Genomic DNA, 19,942 nt, shown 5'->3' with positions numbered 1-19,942 from the left:
AACACACCTTAATTGAAGCAGTCACCTAGAAATTGTATGTTGGACACTAGCAGTTATGGTAAAACAAGGAGAGAGGCTGGTCAGACTTTGCTAGAAACTGACAGTTGGTGTAGGAACACCTACAATTCTCCCTTCATGAGTTGGATGAGAGCAAAAGAAAAGATATTTAAATGCCATCTTGGATGAAAAATTTCCAGAAAAGACAAGTCTAAATCTGGTTGAAAACGAATCAAGAGGGAAATCCAAATGCCTTGGACAACAAAGACACAAACCCTATAAAATCGTGATAAAGAGAAAGAAGAAATACTATGCAGAAAAATGAAGAAAATCATCTTGGATGTGTAAAATTCTTACTGTTAGATTAAAAAGACCATTTAAAGTATTTAAAAATGGGCATTTTTTTTCCTTTCTTGAAATATTTTATTTATTTTAATTTTTTACACTTTTTATTTTTTTATATATATTTTTAATAAATTTTATTTTTATATTCCCCATACTATTGCAAACCCCTTATTTTGACCCCAATCCCTCCCCTCCCCGCCCCCCCCCCCACCCCCCCATAGAGTGTCTCTGGTTCATAGTTGTTGATTTTGATTTTTACTTTCTTATAGTTATTCTTTTTCCTGGTCCCTTAATCATGCTCAGCGAAATAAACCAGAAAGAAAAAGAAAAATACCGGATGGTCTCACTCATAGCAGGAATCTAGAAAAAATGGGCATATTTTTATATAATCTGTGTAGGGTAACCGGTTTTCACGCTTTTCTGCCCTCCCACTATTAGGATTGCCCTGACCTGATGGGGCACCTGCAGTTGTTACATTGTTGTAAGCTGTCCTGTTTACCTCTGTGGGCCATGGGAGGAGTATTGAGACAGTCACCAAGAGAAGCAGAAGCAGAAGAGGGGCAGGAGAGAGAAGGGGAGAAAGAAGGCCAGAGAAGCAGGGACTGAAGACTTGCCTGGGGCTTGGAGGCCTACTGGCTTCCTAGCCCCTGGGCACCCCTGCGCTGCAATGCATGTAAAGCTCAATAAAAGCCTGAGAAAGCCACCGAGGGCTCCAGGACTCTCCTTTACCCAGTCCTCTAGCATCATAGAAAACCTGCTCAGTGGCCATTCTGCCCCTACAATCTACAAAAAGAGGGGAGAAAATCTAAGGACAGAAATGCATGACATGGCCAAATTAGAAAATGAGAAGCTGGGATAACAGGATGTGATTATACATGACAAATGAATAAACATAGTTTAAATAGGAAAGTACAAACATGTTAAACATGTAAATATAGAATTAAAAAGTAAATACGTTATCTTGAATTAATAATTATTATAAATTAGTAATCAGCAAAGCTTAGAAAGCATTATAGAATCTAGTGGACAAAGTTGAGGTAAAAGTGTTGAGAGAAAATTATTAAGAACAGAGAGTGAAGATTCAACATAAGTTCCTTTGATGTTAGTAAAGCAGCTCATAATGACTGGACAACAAACAGTATTCAGAGTCATAAAGAAAATTATGTCTACGGCCTCCCTGGTAGCTTAGGGGTTAACTCTCAGTGCTACCACTACAGCTGCCTGACTTCTATGCCCAGCCAGAGAGCTACCCGCATGGTGCAGCAGACCTCTCCTGACCCGCCCACTGCTCCTCTTGGCAGTGCATTTCAGTCTGTCTGCCTGTTCTGTTCCCCACTTTGTCTCTGGTGAATCCTGTCACCCACCCCCTCCCCCCACAACTCTGGCCTTTACCCCAATTCCACACAAAAATAAACAAATAAAATCTTTTTTAAAAAAAAAGAAAATTAGGTCTAAATTTAGTATTGATGCATATATACAAGTGCATACAAAGAAAAAGTATATCAAGGGATTAGTTATATCAGGCATTTCAAAAATATTTAAACTTCAATAATGATCAAAAACCAAATTTAGTTCATATGTCAAAAGGAAGCAGCACATTACATGTTAAATAAAGTAAAAGAGAAATGAGAACGGTAAAAGACAAGCAAGAATGGAGAAGAGGTGGGAGGAAGGAAGGGGGAGGGGAGGGGAAGGGTAAAAGTACATATAAAAGGGTAGTAGTACAGGGCCTCCCCAGTGGCTCAGCGGTTGAGCACTGGGCTGCGAAGCTACCCACAGCCTCTGCACCAGTGGTTCGATCCCAGACAGCCAGGCGAGGGTCCCACATGGCGCGCAGACCTCTCCTGCCGCCTGCTGCTCCCCTCAGCAGTGTACTTTGGTCTTTCTGCCTGCTCTGCTCCCCGCTCTGACTCTGGTGAATTCTCTCACCCTCCCACGCTTCTGACTGCACCTAGTGCTTATATAAGTAAATAAATAAATCTTTAAAAAAGAAAGGTAGTCATACATATAAAATGTAGTTTTATATGTTACAACACCAAATTTCAAAAGAGTGGGGCAATTTGTTTTCACCTTTTAAAAGGCAATGATTTAAAATTCTCCATATCCTTGTGTGAAGCATTAGTGTTATTACTTTCATTCCTAAATAATATTTCAACTCATGAATATACAATAATTTATTTATTATGATATTGAAGGATGTTTTTGGTGGCCTCCTATGAATAATGCTGCTATGGATATTTTTGTATATGTCTTTGGAACAAATATCTGCACATTTCTCTGGTAATACCCAAGTGTGATTTCTGGATCACATGGTATTTTTAGGTTAACTTTTGCTACACAGCCTAAGTATATTTGAACATATATGAATATTTGAACATATATGAATATTTATTACATATAAACATATTTATGCATATATAGTTCCATGAAACACACATATACACATGGATTGAATATATATCCATGGTGGTGAGATGGTAAGATTAACATTATGGAAGTTTTAACACATTTCTGGAATTTTATGACTACATAGTTATAATTAAATCATTATTTTATAAATTAAAATAAATAAAACAATTCTTATGACTATCTAAAATGTGATCAGAATCCACACCTAGGGGAAGATAGTTAAGTTTAGTACTTTTATTGTTTTGTGGTTTTGCTTTATCTTTAAAACTTGATAAATATAGAACTAATCTCAAGTCCAAAGAATCTTTAACTAAGGCCCTCTGAGATGTCAACTGAGGACACCCAATCAGGTTTAGACACTCAACTATGGAGACTCCTCAGAGGGTACAGAGATACTATATATAGGGTAACCTGGTTGTTGTAGAGATCTTTATCGCTCAGAAGTCTCAGTCATGTCCAGGAATCTAGTCTTTGCTAACACTGAGGTGAGGCTGGCTTATTCCCAAGGACTAATGCTTTCCTAAAATGCAAAGTTTGTAGTACAAGAAATACAAGATGTGGTTGATTAGAAGCTCAGTATTTATTTTTGATTCCAAGTAGAATAGATGACCATTTGTAGACTAAAAAGAGAAACAGCACTCCCCTAACTGTGTAACAAATTCAGAACTACCCTGTAATTCATTGAAGATAAGTCTAACAATAGAGAGTTCAGTGGGAGGAAAATGAAAGTTTTTGCCTTAATTAATGGATATGTGTACGCTTAATTACTTCCACTAAGAATGGTCTTTGTTATAAGTGGAAAGTAACTGAAGTCTGCGCTTGAGTTGTAGGAGGTATGAAAGGAATTCCTGTAAGGGGCTACAGGAGGCCCCTTACAGGAAGCCCCTTACAGGAATTCCTTTCATACCTCCTACAATTCAAGCGCAGACTTCAGTCCTTATTAGATGTCCTTATTAGACTTCAGTCCTTATTAGATGTCATGTTGTGTCATGTTGTGTCTATGTGAATAAACCAAATAATAGGAGTCTATCTCTCAGATGGGTTTTCTGCCACAAGTAGTTTCTCTCTGTAAAGAGGTCCTTAGCTGAAGAATGACTTTGTGTGTGTGTGTGTGTTTATGTGTGTGTGTGTATCTATGCTTACCTATGACTGTATGTTCTTTTGCTCCCTTAATATACTATTAAAAATAAGCTTCCCCTTTACTAGCATGACTTGTTTAAACTAGCAATGCTAGTTTGTGCAATCATTCCTCACTATTAGAATCAGTGAGTTAGGACAAAAGATACAGGTTGATCAAACACATGACTACAAAGTCAATCTCGGATTAGAATTTTGGTTCTACCAGTTTTTAATTTTTGTGTACTTAGACATGTTATTGAATTACACTGCACATAAATGTCCTCATATAAAATAGATATAATAACATTGCATGGCATTATTATAAGTTTGAATGTAGGAATCAATTCCCATTGAAATATTAGCTCCATGAGTTGAGAGGATTTTGTCTGTTTGATTCACTAACACGTCCCGAGAAATTAGAGTGATACTAGGCATGCAGAAAACAATCAATAGGTGTCTGTCACAAATTTCATATGTTATAGCAAATATTCTCACAATTATTGGACATTATAATAGATAACATGTGATTACCTACTAGATGCCAAGAAGTACTTGAAAGATTAATTCTTACTTGATTACTCAAGCACCTATACAATATGTACCATTATTATACCATTTTAAAAGCTCATAAAAATTATCCAAAGAAAGGTTTGAGACTTGCTGAAGTTCATATAGCCAGTTAGTATGGCCAACTTGTGAAGTCTTAAGTGTTCACGTCTTTTACCTGAGCATGTAATAAAACTGTTCATATTTTCAGAGAGCAGACACTCTCTATTGTCTAGTTTTCCTTCTTTTGTAGGTATTCTTAGTTTAAAAATAGTTCTTTCAATAGCGAAGCTTAAGGGCAGTTTTGAGACTCATCCGGTAGAAAGAGTGTAAAGAGAATTACTTTACTGAAGAGGAGGAAAATAACTGACTGAGTTTATATCTCTGTTTAATGATTTAAAATGTAGGAATCTATTCATTACATTATGTGCATTCTGAAAAGCCTGAGATTTCTATGGTGGGTGATCAGTTTTAGTTTAAAACTCAGATGTCCAGAGGCAGATGGTCTCCCTTTAATGAGATTCCAATATCTGATTCTTTTCTTTTCAGTCTTGTGACGCTAGTGCTATCTGGCTCCTGCAGAAGGAAGCAGACATCAGGGATTTTGTTTGATGAGAAATTTCTGCATTGCATTTGGGGTTGAAATTTTAGATTTTCTGTCTAAAATGTAAGAATATGTTTTAATCTCTTGGAAGTCTGAGTAGCTAACATTTGTTTTCTAAATTTCACTTTTCAGTCACCCAACATAAAACTTTCAAAATCTCATACAACCTTTCCCATTCCAAAGTACACGATGATATTTGAATTATAGGATAGCTGAGAGGTGTCATTAGATTTTACATTAATCAAGGTAAATTGGATCTCATTGGATGCTTTATATTGTGGTAGGAAATCATAACAATACTAATAACAACAGTAGTATTACTGCTGACATTTACAGGGCATGCATTAGTTACCATGCATAGTTTTAGTATGTTTTGTAAATCACCTTATTGAATATTCCTGACAACTTTCTGAGGTTGGCACAAATATTGTCTTCATTATATAGTAAGAAAACTGAGGCATAAACTGGCTAAATATCTTGTTAATATCACATACTAGATAAGAACCAGAGCTGGATGGAAACTGCTGCTATACAATGTGATTCTAGTGGAACTTAATCAACGTTTCTCATTCCAATTTTTTTTGCATTACATTCTCTACTTAAATTTGAATTATTCTCTTGTTCAGAAAACCATCACTTCTAAAGAATGTGAAATGCTCCCTGCCTGGCGGCCATCATGTCTGGGGCCAACAGCTCCAGCCTGACACCCACATTCTTCATCTTGAATGGGATCCCTGGGCTGGAGGCCGCACATGTCTGGATCTCCCTGCCATTCTGCTTCATGTACATCATCGCTGTCGTGGGCAACTGTGGGCTCATCTACCTCATCATCCATGAGGAGGCCCTGCACCGGCCCATGTACTACTTCCTGGCCCTGCTCTCCTTCACTGACGTCACCCTGTGCACCACCACTGTCCCCAACATGCTGTGCATATTCTGGTTCAACCTCAAGGAGATTGACTTTCATGCCTGCCTGGCCCAGATGTTTTTTGTCCACACACTGACAGGCATGGAGTCTGGGGTGCTCATGCTCATGGCCCTGGACCGCTACGTGGCCATCTGCTACCCTCTGCGCTACTCCACCATCCTGACCAGCCCTGTCATCGCCAAGGCTGGTCTTGCCACTTTCCTGAGGGGTGTGATGCTCATCATCCCCTTCACCTTCCTCACCAAGCGCCTGCCCTATTGCCGGGGCAACTTCATTCCTCACACCTACTGCGACCACATGTCTGTGGCCAAGGTGTCCTGTGGCAATTTCAAGGCCAATGCCATCTATGGTCTCTTGACAGCCCTCCTGATTGGGGGCTTTGACATCTTCTGCATTTCTGTGTCTTACACTATGATCTTGAGGGCTGTGGTGAGCCTGTCATCGGCAGATGCCCGTCACAAAGCCTTCAGCACCTGCACATCTCATATCTGTGCCATTGTCATCACTTACATCCCAGCTTTTTTCACTTTTTTCACCCACCGATTTGGAGAGCACAGTATCCCCCACCACATACACATCATTGTGGCCAACCTGTATCTGCTACTACCCCCCACAATGAACCCAATTGTTTATGGTGTCAAGACCAAACAGATTCGGGAAAGTGTGATCAGATTTTTACTTGGAGACAAGATTATCATTACCCAAGACAAATAGATCATAAAGTGGAGATATCACTTGGAGAGAAGGAAATAGTTTTTTAAAAGTAGTGCAGAGAAATTTGCAAAACATGTGAGTAAAATGTTGTTGCAAACAGGATTCCCTTTAATGTGTAGATGTTCTGAGGCCATTGCGTGTATATATTATGAAATGTTTTCTCCATGTAAAAGTCTGCCAAGGAAGAGAATGCAGAATAAAGAAGTACCATACCCATTCCTTATAGATTTTATGTTTTACATAGTGGCTTATATACTCATATGTCTAATAAGAGCAAACAGGAACAAAATGAGGTCCTGTTGTCCATGGATGCCTGATGTGTAAGAAGAGATTGTGATGATGTGAAGCAAGAACACAAGACATCTTCTCTAAAAATGGCAAATTCGACTCAAATCAAGCACATTGTCACCATGGGGTTATGTCGCAATAACCATGGGCCCACTGTCACAATATTTTCCAATTTTTTTTTTTAAAGATTTATTTATTTATGCAAGCACTGGGTACAGTCAGAAGTGCGGGACGGTGAGAGAATTCACCAGAGCAGGGAACAGAACAGGCAGATGGGCCGAAAAACACTGCTGAGGGGAGCAGTGGGCGGCAGGAGAGGTCTGCGCGCCATGGGGACCCTCACCCAGCGGTCAGGGATCGAACCAGCGCTGCAGAGGCTGCAGGCAGCTTTGCAGCCCAGCGCTCAACCGCTGCGCCACCAGGGGAGGCCCATTTTCCAATATTTTTTAAGGCAAGTTGGATTTAGATGTTTTGTGAAATCTCCCAATTTAAATTACTGACTACATAGTTTTTTTTTAAAATATTAGATTCTACATTTCATTTAATACATTTCATCAGTTTGTATTCTCCATTTAAATTGAAACTAAAAATGTAATTGTGAAATTATCAATTAAATGGGCAAAGCATTGACTAAATCGCTAACATGTTCCATAATTCATTCACTCATTTATTCACTCATTATTATTGAGACAGTGATTTAGGTCATATTATTGGTCATACTTTGGGTTTAATGAACAACGGTTGAATGGGATAGCCTCTGTCCTCAGATAACTTATAATATAAACTTGGCCAGAGAAACATAAGAGAAAACATAAATGGATATAAAATGAGGTAATTTTAAAAATAAATGCAGTATGGCGAGAGGAAAAAAAACAAATAAGACAGAGTTGGGGAGACGTGAGCTTTGAATTCAGTTCCAGACTTTAAGTTTTTGTGCCTTTTAAATTTCTAGCCACTAGTTTTTGGCAGACTCATCTCTTTAAACTTCAGCGTTCATACCTTTTCATCAAAGGTGGGAAAGAAAACTGACCACAAATATTTATTTGGCTGATTAAAGTAAAGAAAGCACTTAGCATCAGTTCTGATATATGCACCCACTTAATAAGTTGGAGTTGACATCATTGCCATGACCTCTAAGCTTCAACTTAGATTAATTCTGAACATCATAGTTTAAGGGGAAATCTTTTTAATCATACAGACAATAAAAAGTAGGTTTAAAATGAGATTTTATTGAGTTCTACAAACATGCCAGCAATGTCAGTCAACAAGTTTTTCTAGATACCTTCTATGTGGCTGACTCCATCTGATACATTCAAAAATATAAATGAATGCAAAAACACGAATGAATTTCTAATTAAAAGAGGTTATAAAATGCAAGGGACTCATTGTTACAAAATGATACCAAAGTAATTTTACAGAATATTATTGCAAAATTCATGATAACCGATTCACTATCAATAGCTATCAAAGTATGAAGTAAAGGTTTCACAGAAAGGTAGCATATAACTCTTGAATTTTTTAAAGATTTATTTATTTTTTAAAGATTATTTATGCATACAAGAACTGGGGTATAGGACAGATGTCAGGGTCTTGAGAAGATTCACCAGAGACAGAGTGTGGAGCAGAACAGGTGGATCTACTAAAATAAACTGCTAAGGGGAGCAGCAGGCAAGTCAGTAGAGGTCTACTGAGCCATGGTAGCTCCCTGGCCCGGGATCAAACCCAGGCCGTGGCTGCCAATAGCGTGATAGCTGTCTTTAACCGCTGAGCCACCAGAGAGGCCCCAACTTTTGAATTATTAAGAGAAAAGCAAATGGGAATTATTTGGTGAAAATGAAACAATTCCATAAAATATTAAGGCAAACAGAAGCAAGTTTGCGCCTACAAATGTTTTTGGATAATTGGAGGGTAAGAGAGAAGGGAAGAACAAGGGACGTGGCTGGAAAGACAACTAGAGGCCAGGTCCTGAGCTGGGAGCATTGGTGTGACCCCAGTAATATTCAGCATGGCTCTTGCTTTTGAGCCATATGGTGCCAATTACCATTGCCCCTAAAACAGGCCATCTGTCGCTTTCTTAGACTGCTCACATCTCCAGCATAATCTCTGTCTCTTAAGTCCTATCTCCCCCAACTTTTCCCTCCCTTTTCTTCTTTCTTTCACAGAAACCCCATTTTCTTAATTTTCACTCACTTCTTCGGTATCTACTCTAGATTCCTTATGTCTTCCTCCATAGTTGCTTTCTTTCAAAAGGTAGTTTTTTCCCCCACAGAAAATGGTTTTCAAGAAAATAATAACAACCACAAAAATAATAACAAACAGGAGTAGTGTCCACTTTCCAGTTACTTCCTCATGTATATTCACTGGATCTTAAAAACGACTGTGAGTATGATACTATTTTCTGCTGGGTTTGTATACTGAACCACATACTTCACCACAGAGACGTTAATTACTCAATAAAAGTTACAAAGTCAGCAAATGACAGAGGCTGATTTAAACCTAGGTTATCTGGTTCCCTAGTCTTTGATCTTGTACTCCTTAAATTACTTTTATTTCTCCTTGAACTACTTTTCTATAAGGTTAAAAACTCAAGAGTTTGAAGCATAGTCTTTATCACTGGGATGGTGAAAAGTTCCCTGATGATGATCTGCACTAGTTCAAATTATTTTTTTTAACAAAACTCCTTATAAAAATACACAAGCATAGCATCAAGTTCTTAAAGGAACCACACATTATTTCACAAGTTCACAGTTACATGACAAACTTTATTACTTTTCTAATTAATCCTAACAGATGACTATTACCAAGAGCCTGAAGATAAATTTTAGCAGCCAAACAGTCCATACTGTATCTTCTGGATTTGCTTCTACTATGAATGTGATGTCAATTCTTTGTGCAAGTGTGACTGTATCTGAGGTCCACCCTATCCACCATATTTTAAAATGTATTCTAGTACTCTCAATTTTCATGGTCCTGCTTTCATTTTTATAGCATGTATTTCTTTCTATTTTACCTTTATTATGTTTACTGCTTATTGAATGCCCTTCACAACCCTTACACTTTAGGATTTTAGCATTATGAGCACAGAACGAATCTTTTTTTTAAATGGAAAATTTTAATTTGAGAATTGAAATAGCAAACCAGAGAGCAGTATTAGTGGTTTTAAAACCAGGCATGTTAGGTTTCTTCTGCCTCCAGTTCCATTGCTTTTTAAAGTATTGAAAGTTTCTACTATTGTATTTAAGAGTATAAAAAGTGGTGATAGTGGCTTACAACATCATATCAGTTTCAGGGATACATTGTTAAAAATTAACATTTGTATACATTAAATTGTGGAAAGTATTTTTTTATATTAAAGTAATATTGGTTTGTATTGTTGTTTGTATTTTGGAATTATAGGGTCCACCCCCCTTCCCAGGCTATTACCATAGTGCACCCACCACCAGAGCACGCACAGTCACTACCATACATCACTGGGCTCCTTCCCCACTCTGTCATAGAACAAATATTTACCTGATTTTTTTCTGGTGTGTGTTAAACTCTGAGATGAATGTCTATCACATGGTTGGTGCAATGAAAACCTATCACCAGGAACCCAAGTTAAGCAAGGTGAGAAAGAAAGTGCCACCTCAAAGTGGAAAAAGATAAATGCCAACTAAGCAAAGAGTGAAAAAGATCCATATCTGACTAATGTTTACATTTGAACTGTTAATCCTTATAGCCCTTATTTTATTTCATTACACTATGAATGTTTTTTATGTTAATCAGTATACTTCTGACTCATAATTGTTTTAATTTTTGCAATTAAATTTTGGAGGAAATGAAATTAAATTTTGTAATTAAAATTTTAATTTAATTTTGTAGGGGATGGAAAAAGTTTTCCTCAACTCTCTATTAGTGATTTTAAATGTATCTCCCTTATAACTAGAAGTAGAACATCCTTTTGAAATTTACTAGAAATCCGTGTAAACTTCTTTTGCAAAATCCCTATGTAAGCCAGTCCTTCTATGTGGTGATGTTCCTTTTTCTTACCAATTTACAGGAGTCCTCTCTATAATTCATAATCAAGTCATTTGGTCCACCTAGTCTCTCTGTTAATGGTATATTTGATGAAAACAGTTCATAATTTTAATGTGAGTGTTTGATAAATTTCCAATATTGTTTGCATGAATACGTTTGTACTTGAGTGTTATTTTAAAATCCTTCCTTATTCCGAGGTTGTAAAGAATCTGTATTGTTTTTCTCCTCAAATTTACACCAAAGATACACTTGGGAAATTTTTTTTGTATTAAGGAAGACAAATTTCAAGAATCATTACTCCAATTTCCCCAGGTGTCTAGAACCAAAATATATATAAAATTGGTTACAAAAATTGCCTAATTCACAGTTTACTTACATCAAAAGTCGATTGTTAAGAGTAATGACATGAAAGAATTTACTTAATAAGTAGGCATGTTAATGTAAGTAAATTATTTAAGATAGTATAGGTTGAGTTCATGTTATTATTATTAGTTCGAGAACCCTGTCACCAAAATTATGTATTATTCTTAAAAACAAACACATGCACTCATTCTGGAAGGACCGGAGTACACTGCTTCTGCGCGCCATGTAGCCGGGGATCGAGCCTGCGCCGCAGAAGCTTCGCAACTCAACCGCTGTTATGTATTATTCTTAAAAACAAACTTCATTCTGTTGCTTTCATATTTACTCTGGTGATTCAGAAACTGGTACAAAAACTCCCTGACCTAATAATCTACCTCCCACTAACACCTGGATTTTCAGATGAATCATTTAACCATCCTAAGACTCAAACCTTCATCTAAAAACTTGGGAGTATAGTGACTTTATGGAGCTACCTTGATCAAACAATACAAATATAATCTCGTGGCAAGAACTAACCCTTGAAAACTGACTGCGGAATGCGGGCAACCAGAGAAGGGGAGCAGGGGGAGGGGAGGGACGAGAAAAAAGAGCAGGAGAATGCAAGGGCCCATGGGGCTGGACTATGGGTTCTGTGGTGGTGGGCGCAGTGTGGCAACATTGCTGAAGGGGTCATCCTACGCTTCTATAAAGAAAACAACAATGTAACCCAATATTAACCTAATATTAAATATTTTTAAAATATTAAAAAACAAATATAAAGTTTTTGTAAATGATGCAATCTTTACAAATGATATCATCATCAATAAAATTACCTTTAAATTCAAAAGATTATATAGAAAGTAATGTCATTACTGCTAATATTCACCTCTGCTCCCTGCATTCAATACTTATAGATTATACACCCATTCTAATGAGCATATGAGAAAATAAGAACTGGAAGATTTTTTAAAGAAAACGAAAATGTAGTCCAATATTAACCCAATATTAAATATTTTAAAAATATTAACAAACAAATATAAAGTTTTTGGAAATGATCAATCCTCACAAATTATAATGTCATCATCAATAAAATTATTACCCTTAAATTCAGAACATTATATATAAAGAAATGTCATTAGTTAATATTCACCTCTGCTCCATGCATTCAATATTTATAGATTATACACCCCTTCTATTGAGCATATAAGAAAATAAGAACTGGAAGACTTTCTAAACTACCAACAGTTAACCATCTTTTTTTAAAAAAATCCTCAAAACTCGCTCCCTAATCTGTTTTGTCCTGACTCCATAGATTACAGGATTGAGGGCTGGTGGAACAACCACGTATAAATTAGCTAAGAGGATATGTATGTACTGAGGAACATTGTGTCCAAAACGGTGTGTCAAGAAAGAGAAAAAGGCTGGTGTAAAAAAGGCTAAGATCACACCAATGTGGGAGCCACAGGTGCTGAGGGCTTTGAACCGGGCCTCCCAGGAGGGCAGGCAAAAGACAGCGTAGAGAATCCTGACATAGGAAAGAAAAATAAGGAGCACATCTAGTAATAAGAGAGAAATGTTACCAAGGCCAAACAGAATATTCACCCTGATGCTGGCACAGGCCAGACGGGCAATGCCCATGTGCTCACAGTAGGTATGAGGGATGACATGATGCCCACAGAAGGGCAGCCTCAGGAGTAGAAACACCAGTGGGACCACCATGTACAAGCTCCGCAGAATGGCCACTCCTGCAATGACACTGATCATCTTGCTGCTGAGGATCACCGTGTATCGAAGAGGTTTACAAATGGCAATGTAACGGTCAAAGGCCATGGCCACCAACACAATGCTCTCCATGGCAGTGAAGAAATGGATGAAGAACATCTGGGAAAGACAGCTTTCAAACCAAATATCCCTTAAGTTGAACCAGAAGATGCCCAGCATTTTGGGGATGGTGGCTGTGGATAAGCCCAAGTCAATAGAGTCCAACATGGCCAGGAAGTAGTACATGGGCTCGTGGAGACTACGTTCAGTCTGGATGACGAACAAGACAAGACTATTGCCCAGGAGTGCAACAACATACACAAAGAAAAAGGGGAATCCAATCCAGACATGCATACCTTCCAGGCCTGGGATACCCAAGAGGAGGAATGAAGAAGGATGGAACTGGGTTTCGTTAGGTGAAGACATTCTTTCTGCCACAGTCAGCTGTTGTGGGGAGCGGTGACTACTGCCTTCCCATCAGTGACACTTGCTCCATCTCTCTTTGTTCAGATTCCTGGTAAAATGCACATTAACGCTTTAAACTTCCTTGGTCTTATTTAAACACAGAAGTTTAATAGTGATTGTAGCCCATGTTATTATATTATGTTCTTCAAAATTGCTAGGAGACTAATTCTAATTTTTTTTTAAGATTTTTTAATTTTTTTTATTTATGCATACAAGAACTGGGGTACAGGCCAGAGGTGTGGGGGGTGAGACGATTCCCCAGAGACAGAGTGGGGAAAAGAACAGGCAGATTGACTGAAACACACTGCTGAGGGGATCAGAGGGTGAGGCAGGAGAGGTCTGCTGTGCCATGTGTGTAGCTCCCTGGCTGGGGATCGAACTTGTGCTGCAGATGCTGCCGATAGCTTCATAGGTTGTGTCTTAACCCCTTGTGCCACCAGGGAGGACCTCTAAATTTTTTCACTACAACAAAGAACTGATTATTATATAATAAGATGAAAATGGTAGCTAACATGTGGTGGTAATCATATTGCAATATCTCATAAAGAACATAAAGGTGACCTGTTAGCACATAAAAATGCCCATCCTCTTAATCTTTTGGTTTTTTGGTCACTCTTGGGAATACACATAGGAGAAATTTAGAGCATAAAATATGAGTGCATCCAAAAGAATTAACTTACTCTCTTATTTTTGTGGATTTTTTAAGAAGGCTTGAAAACTGACATTATCTTACATCTGAGACATCATTTCCAAGTATGTAAACATTGCTCAGAGCACCTAATCACCTAATCGGCACTCAATGTAACTGCTTATTATATAAACCTATATTCATGAATCTTACAATTTCTACTGGGTTCAGAAATAACTCTATTGGTTTTTCATTCGACTCCCTAACTTGCTACGCGGGGTTATATCTACCCCTGCAGCAGCTTTGTCTTCAATGTGGCATCTTCTTACTGTACCATTCGCCACTAACCTCCACCACACCCCAAACAGCACACTCCATTTCCTAGAACTGATCTTCATAAGGATAAGAGTTAATGTCTACCTTCTCATTCTCGCCTAATCTTGCAGCTTCATGATCATCCTGCCACCACACAACCTTATTCTGTTTCTCAGATGCTTCATCATTCTAGTCCTGGGTCTTGTTTCCATAAAATCTATGCTTCATGGCCATGCTTCCTAATCCATTTATTCACAAATTCATTCACTCAAGAACATTTATTGATCATTTTTACTATACCTGATATATTCTAAAAAAAATAAAGTTGGTCCTTACCCACTTGCCATTCTCATCTGTATAATAAGGTCAGAAACAATCGTTAAATTGATACAGGGTAGATAAGTGCTACTCCTGCCACGTTAGACTTGACCCTGGTTAGTTTTTCATGTGACATCTTGTACAAGTATAGTATTGTACTTGTGGGTAAAAGTGTCAACCCAGGAGTCTGTGGCTGTCGGTGTGCATTCTCTCTCCATCTGTTTTCACACTGTTATTTTTCCTCCATCTCCATACTCTCTTGTCCTAGCTCTCTGCTCGTGCCTCTTGCTACTTTTCACAACCTAGCCATTATGTGACTTACCTCAATCTCTAAATATTGAAGAAACACCTGTTGGCATCTTGGTGCACATCGTTTATTATGCCAACTAGGAGGTATTTGTATTTCCCTTCCAACTCTGCTTCCCCTGGGATGGATACTAATATGAAGACTTAATAGACTCCAGAGACCTTTCCTCAATCTTTTTCTTTTGATACGGAGACAACAGGCAAGACTTTATTAATCCCTTACATTTCACATTATTCCCATACATTTCATTACATTTAATTCCTCTTAACACTTGCACAGTGTGTGATTTAATAATTCATACATAAAATTCCTGAACTGAAGCACAACTGGGACTTTGTCCTTAGCTCATTCCATCTGCTGCAGTTCTTTCTCCTCCCTGTCCTTCTAAGCTTCTCTTGCTCTCTTTCCCCCCCCACCCCATTATTTTCCCTATTTATAAAAATACCATTTCTTATTTTAAAGATTCCTTGATATGGATTTGAATGAATGGGGCACATTATTCTAAGTCCCTCAAATGCTTCTACATTCAGTCTCTGTTCAAACATCTCCTCAGAGTGGTATACCCTGAGCACTATCCAAAGTATTATTTTTCCCAATTATGTCCTTTCTATTAACCCACGTCATTTTCTTCATAGTATTTATATTCCCCTAAAATGATATTTTTTTCTTATTCTTGTAAAAATATTAGCTCTATAATGCAGATGCTATAACAAATTTTTTTCATTAGTTTATCCCCAGTGCTAGAACTGTATTGAAATAAAGTAGTGGGGACTCCCTGGTGGCACAAGGGGTTAAGACCAGTGAAGCTGTCTGCAGCCTCTGAAGCATGAGTTCAATCCCCAGCCAGCCGGGGAGCAACCCACATGGTGCAGCAGACCTCTCCTGTCTCGCCCACTGCTCCCCTCAGCATTGTACTTTGGTCAGTCTGCCTGTTCTGTTCCCCACTCTGGTGAATCCTCTCATCCCCCACGCCTCTGGTCTGTACCCCAGCTCTTGTATGCATAAATAAATAAGTCTTTTTTAAAAAAAGAAATGAAGTGGTGGTTTAATTATACCACTCAAATGAACTAATTAAGAGAAATTCAAAAGAGAGTGCTTATACCCACTGGAGTACATATTTTAGCTTTTGATCTTTTCTACGTGACTTCTAATGAGTCATCTTCTCTTATAGCTCAATATAAATGGTTCCTTCAAATAGCTTTTTTGTTCACTTTCTTCATTTATCTTGCATATCACAAGATTAATCACTCATCCCTTCTTGGCAAGGTGACTATATTTCCATTTTATCTCTATATCAGTAGAGTCATATTTCTCCATCTATTTCACTAATGACACATAAAATATTCAGATAGTGTTTGTTCCTTGAAAATTTGTGTGATGCAAATGTAGTTACACCAAGGAAAGAATACATCTTTAAATGTATACATGTGGAAAGAATAAACGCTGAAAATAAGTTAGCCATTTTAATCAATCAAAAAAATAAAAATTCAAAGGGAAATAATAACAAAGAAATAAGTAGAAAATATCAAAGTGGCACACAAATAAAAGAGACAATTTCAACAAAGAAGAGGTCTTCTGAAAGACCACCAAACTGAAAAACTTTTAGCCATAAGAATGCTATAAAAAGCAGCACTGTTTACAATAGTTAAGCTTTGGAAACAACCCAAATTGCCCAAAAATAGATGACTGGATCAAGAAGATGTGGTACCTATATACCATGGAATATTACTCAGCATTCAAAAAAGATAAACACATGCAATTTGCAGCAGCATGGATGGCACTGGAAGGGATCATGCTCAGCAAAATAAGCCAGAAAGAAAAAGAAAAATACCGGATGGTCTCACTCATAGCAGGAATCTAGAAAACTTAAATAAGGGACCAGGAAAATGAATAACTATAAGAAAGTGAAAATCAAAATCAACAAACAACTATGAACCAGAGACACTCTATGGGGGGTAGGGTGTGGGGAGGGGAGGGATTGGGGTCAAAATAAGGGGGTTGCAATTGTATGGGGAATATAAAAATAAAATTTATTAAAAAAAAGAATGCTATAAAAGGAGAAACAGAAAATTAGATAAATCAAGTATTATAATGATAAAAGATTATTATCAATAATTTTACATAATTTCAATATAAAATTAAAAAGTTTCTAGAGAAGACTCACTAAAAAGACAAAAAGTAGGTGAATCATATAGTAATTGTGGTATTTTAAAAAATTGGCTATATTTTAAAAATTTTCTAAAGAAAAATACATAACAATGTACAGTCACTTTCTCATTCTGCCAAACAAATTAAGGGAAGAAATTTAAAATCAAACCTACAAAAGCTTCTAGAATACAACCATGAGAACTGTACAACACTTATATCAAAACTTGAAATGCATGTTAAAGGAGAGGAAAATTACAAGAAAGTCACTTTGAAGAGTATAGATACAAAAATTCTGATAAAAATGTTAGCAAGTTGAATCTAGTAATATTAAATAATATTTTATAAAAAAATGTTTTACTCCAGGAATGCAAGTTTAGATAATATTCATAATCGTTGAAAGCAATTTGGCAAATAAGATAATAAAGGAAAATTTCAGAGTTATCTCAATATATTTAGAGAAAATATTTGATAAAATTCAATATCAAACTATTAAAAAAAAGGAGTAAACAGAACTTGATTGATGTGATACAGAGTCCTTAAAACAACTGCAGGAGTCACCACATTTAATTAGTATTAATATTTTTAGTTTAGGACAAACCATAGTCCCCAAATCACTTCTATTCCCACTGGCGCTGAACACCATAAAAAAGACAAAAGGAAATAATGTTGAAAGTACAAGATATAAAAATTTGAAATGTAGGTTAATGCTGTTATTTTTCACTGTAGAGGTAATTCAGTATGTATTTTTCAAATTTTCCATAAATTATTAGAACAAAGAAATTTCTATATGAAGATCAATATGCAAAGTAGTTCATTGTATTTTCACATACCAGCAACAAATACAGAACAAAAATATTACCTTAATTAAAAATAAATAAATAAATAAATAAATAAATAAAAGACCAGTACTAACTGCAAAGATCACAAAAAAGTCTAAAAGTACTAAATTTGCAATACCATAAAAATTCAGTTATTTAAAAATAAAATGTAAAAATATACAAGAACTCTGCACAAAGTACAGTACATCACTAAGATCTTTAAAGAAAATAAAATAAATGTAGAAAGATTTAACATGTTCATGAACTGTGTCAATATTATAAAAATATCAGATTTATCAATGGATTTGAAACAACCTCGACCAAATTCTCAGAAAGTTCTGTGTGTATGCTATCAACCTGATCCTCATATAATTCTATTCCATTCTACTACATATGAATTCAAAAAGCCACAGAAATCTACAGATACCATTGAAACAGCAAAAAGGATGAACATTGCTGAGGACTTACATTACCAGATGTAATGAGAAATATAGAATAAAGCTACACAAATTAAGGCATAGACTGTTGCTACAAAAAGTAGGCAAATGTAATAATATAAATAAATAGACCATCAAAAACTAGATCCACAAATTTTAAAAGATTGGAATCACATTCAGCATATTTTCTGATCACAGTGGTATGAAACTAAATAACAATAACAGGAGAAAAACTGTAAAATATAAGGAAATTAAATTACCCACTCCTCCAACCAATGGGTAGAAGAAGAAATCAAAATAAAAAATATATATAAAGACAAAGAAAATGGAAAAAATATCAAAACAAATGGAAACCAGCAGAGGAAGGTCTATGAAATTTACCAATAAATGCCTACATCAAGAAGAAAAAGAGGGCCTCCCCTGGTGGTGCAGCGGTTGAGCGCTGGGTTGCGAGGCTGTCCGTAGCCTCTGCAGCACCAGTTTGATTCCCTGCCACCAACGAGGTTCCCACAAAAAAAAAAGAAAAAGAAGAAAAAAGAAAGACCCCAAACAACCTAACTTTACACCTTGAGGAACTAGAAAAAGAAAAAAAAAGCCTAAAATTATCAGGAGGAAGAAAGTAACAAAGATCACAGCAGGAATATATGAAATAGAGACTTAAAAAAAAAAAACATAAAGTAAATTAATGTTTAATGGGTACAGTTTCAGTTTTTACAAAATGAAAAATTTCTGGAGATGGATGGTGGTTATGGTTGCAAAACAATGTGCACTTATTTTATAGCACCAAACTAAAAACTGCTTAAAAGAGTACATTTTGTGTTAACTGTATTTCATCACAACATAAAATTAAAAATAACTGATAAAGATAAGAAACACTAAACCAAAGTAAAAAGGGTTGGGGAGGTGTGTTAACAGTGTTATACACCAATAAGACAATCCAGGCGACATAAAGATCATATCTGGATGTTTGTGTTGTGTCCATTGAGAGGACATGGTAATTGAGGGAGACTGGAAGGAAAGTGGAATTGAGCAGCAGCAATTTCTTAAGTAGGAATTTTGATCACTGAAGGTGGCATAATGTTTGGGAGAGTCAGGAAATAGAATTAAAGTTTGAATGGGGATTGATAGAAGGATTTAGACAGCAATGTTTATACTTTATCATAGGAAGTTGTAGTGTGCAAAAGAGGAATGGAAGATGAATGTTTGTACAGTGACAAGAATGGACACCCTGAGGGACTGACCAGGGACTAAGGAGTACGTTTCTCATTCATCAAAAAGAGAGCAATGGAAATGAGGACATATTTATCTAGCAAGGTCTATTTTGGATCATACACATTACCTTCTTCGCAACTCAAGATGTCTGAACCTCAAAGTCCAAAAATAAAAAATGTTTGTATACTATATACTCAGGAAAACCTTAACCTATGACAGCTGAT

General features: G+C 36.7%; 2 protein-coding genes across 2 annotated transcripts; one reads left to right on the top strand and one right to left on the bottom strand.

Moving 5' to 3' along the window:
• Positions 1-5,696: 5,696 nt before the first annotated feature.
• LOC119254621 (olfactory receptor 52N2) lies at positions 5,697-6,662 on the top strand. The gene has a single exon (XM_037521721.1). The coding sequence runs from the start codon at positions 5,697-5,699 to the stop codon at positions 6,660-6,662; it is 966 nt and encodes a 321-aa protein (XP_037377618.1).
• Positions 6,663-12,554: 5,892 nt separating this feature from the next.
• Positions 12,555-13,532, bottom strand: LOC119254974 (olfactory receptor 52E8). The gene has a single exon (XM_037521998.1). It carries the CDS (start codon positions 13,494-13,496, stop codon positions 12,555-12,557), a length of 942 nt encoding a protein of 313 aa, XP_037377895.1. The 5' UTR covers positions 13,497-13,532.
• Between the last annotated feature and the right edge of the window lie 6,410 nt (positions 13,533-19,942).

The sequence above is a fragment of the Talpa occidentalis genome, unplaced genomic scaffold (genome assembly GCF_014898055.3).
Source record: "Talpa occidentalis isolate TD23 unplaced genomic scaffold, MPIMG_talOcc4v2.1 talOcc4.3, whole genome shotgun sequence".
NCBI classification, from domain to species: domain Eukaryota; kingdom Metazoa; phylum Chordata; class Mammalia; order Eulipotyphla; family Talpidae; genus Talpa; species Talpa occidentalis.
Note: the sequence above shows the minus strand (reverse complement) of the source record. Positions and strands in the feature narration are given on the sequence as shown.

Bases quoted from the DNA above. Each gene is read 5' to 3' on its own strand.
- LOC119254621 (XM_037521721.1), top strand. From the start codon at position 5,697: ATGTCTGGGGCCAACAGCTCCAGCCTGACACCCACATTCTTCATCTTG.
- LOC119254974 (XM_037521998.1), bottom strand. From the start codon at position 13,496: ATGTCTTCACCTAACGAAACCCAGTTCCATCCTTCTTCATTCCTCCTC.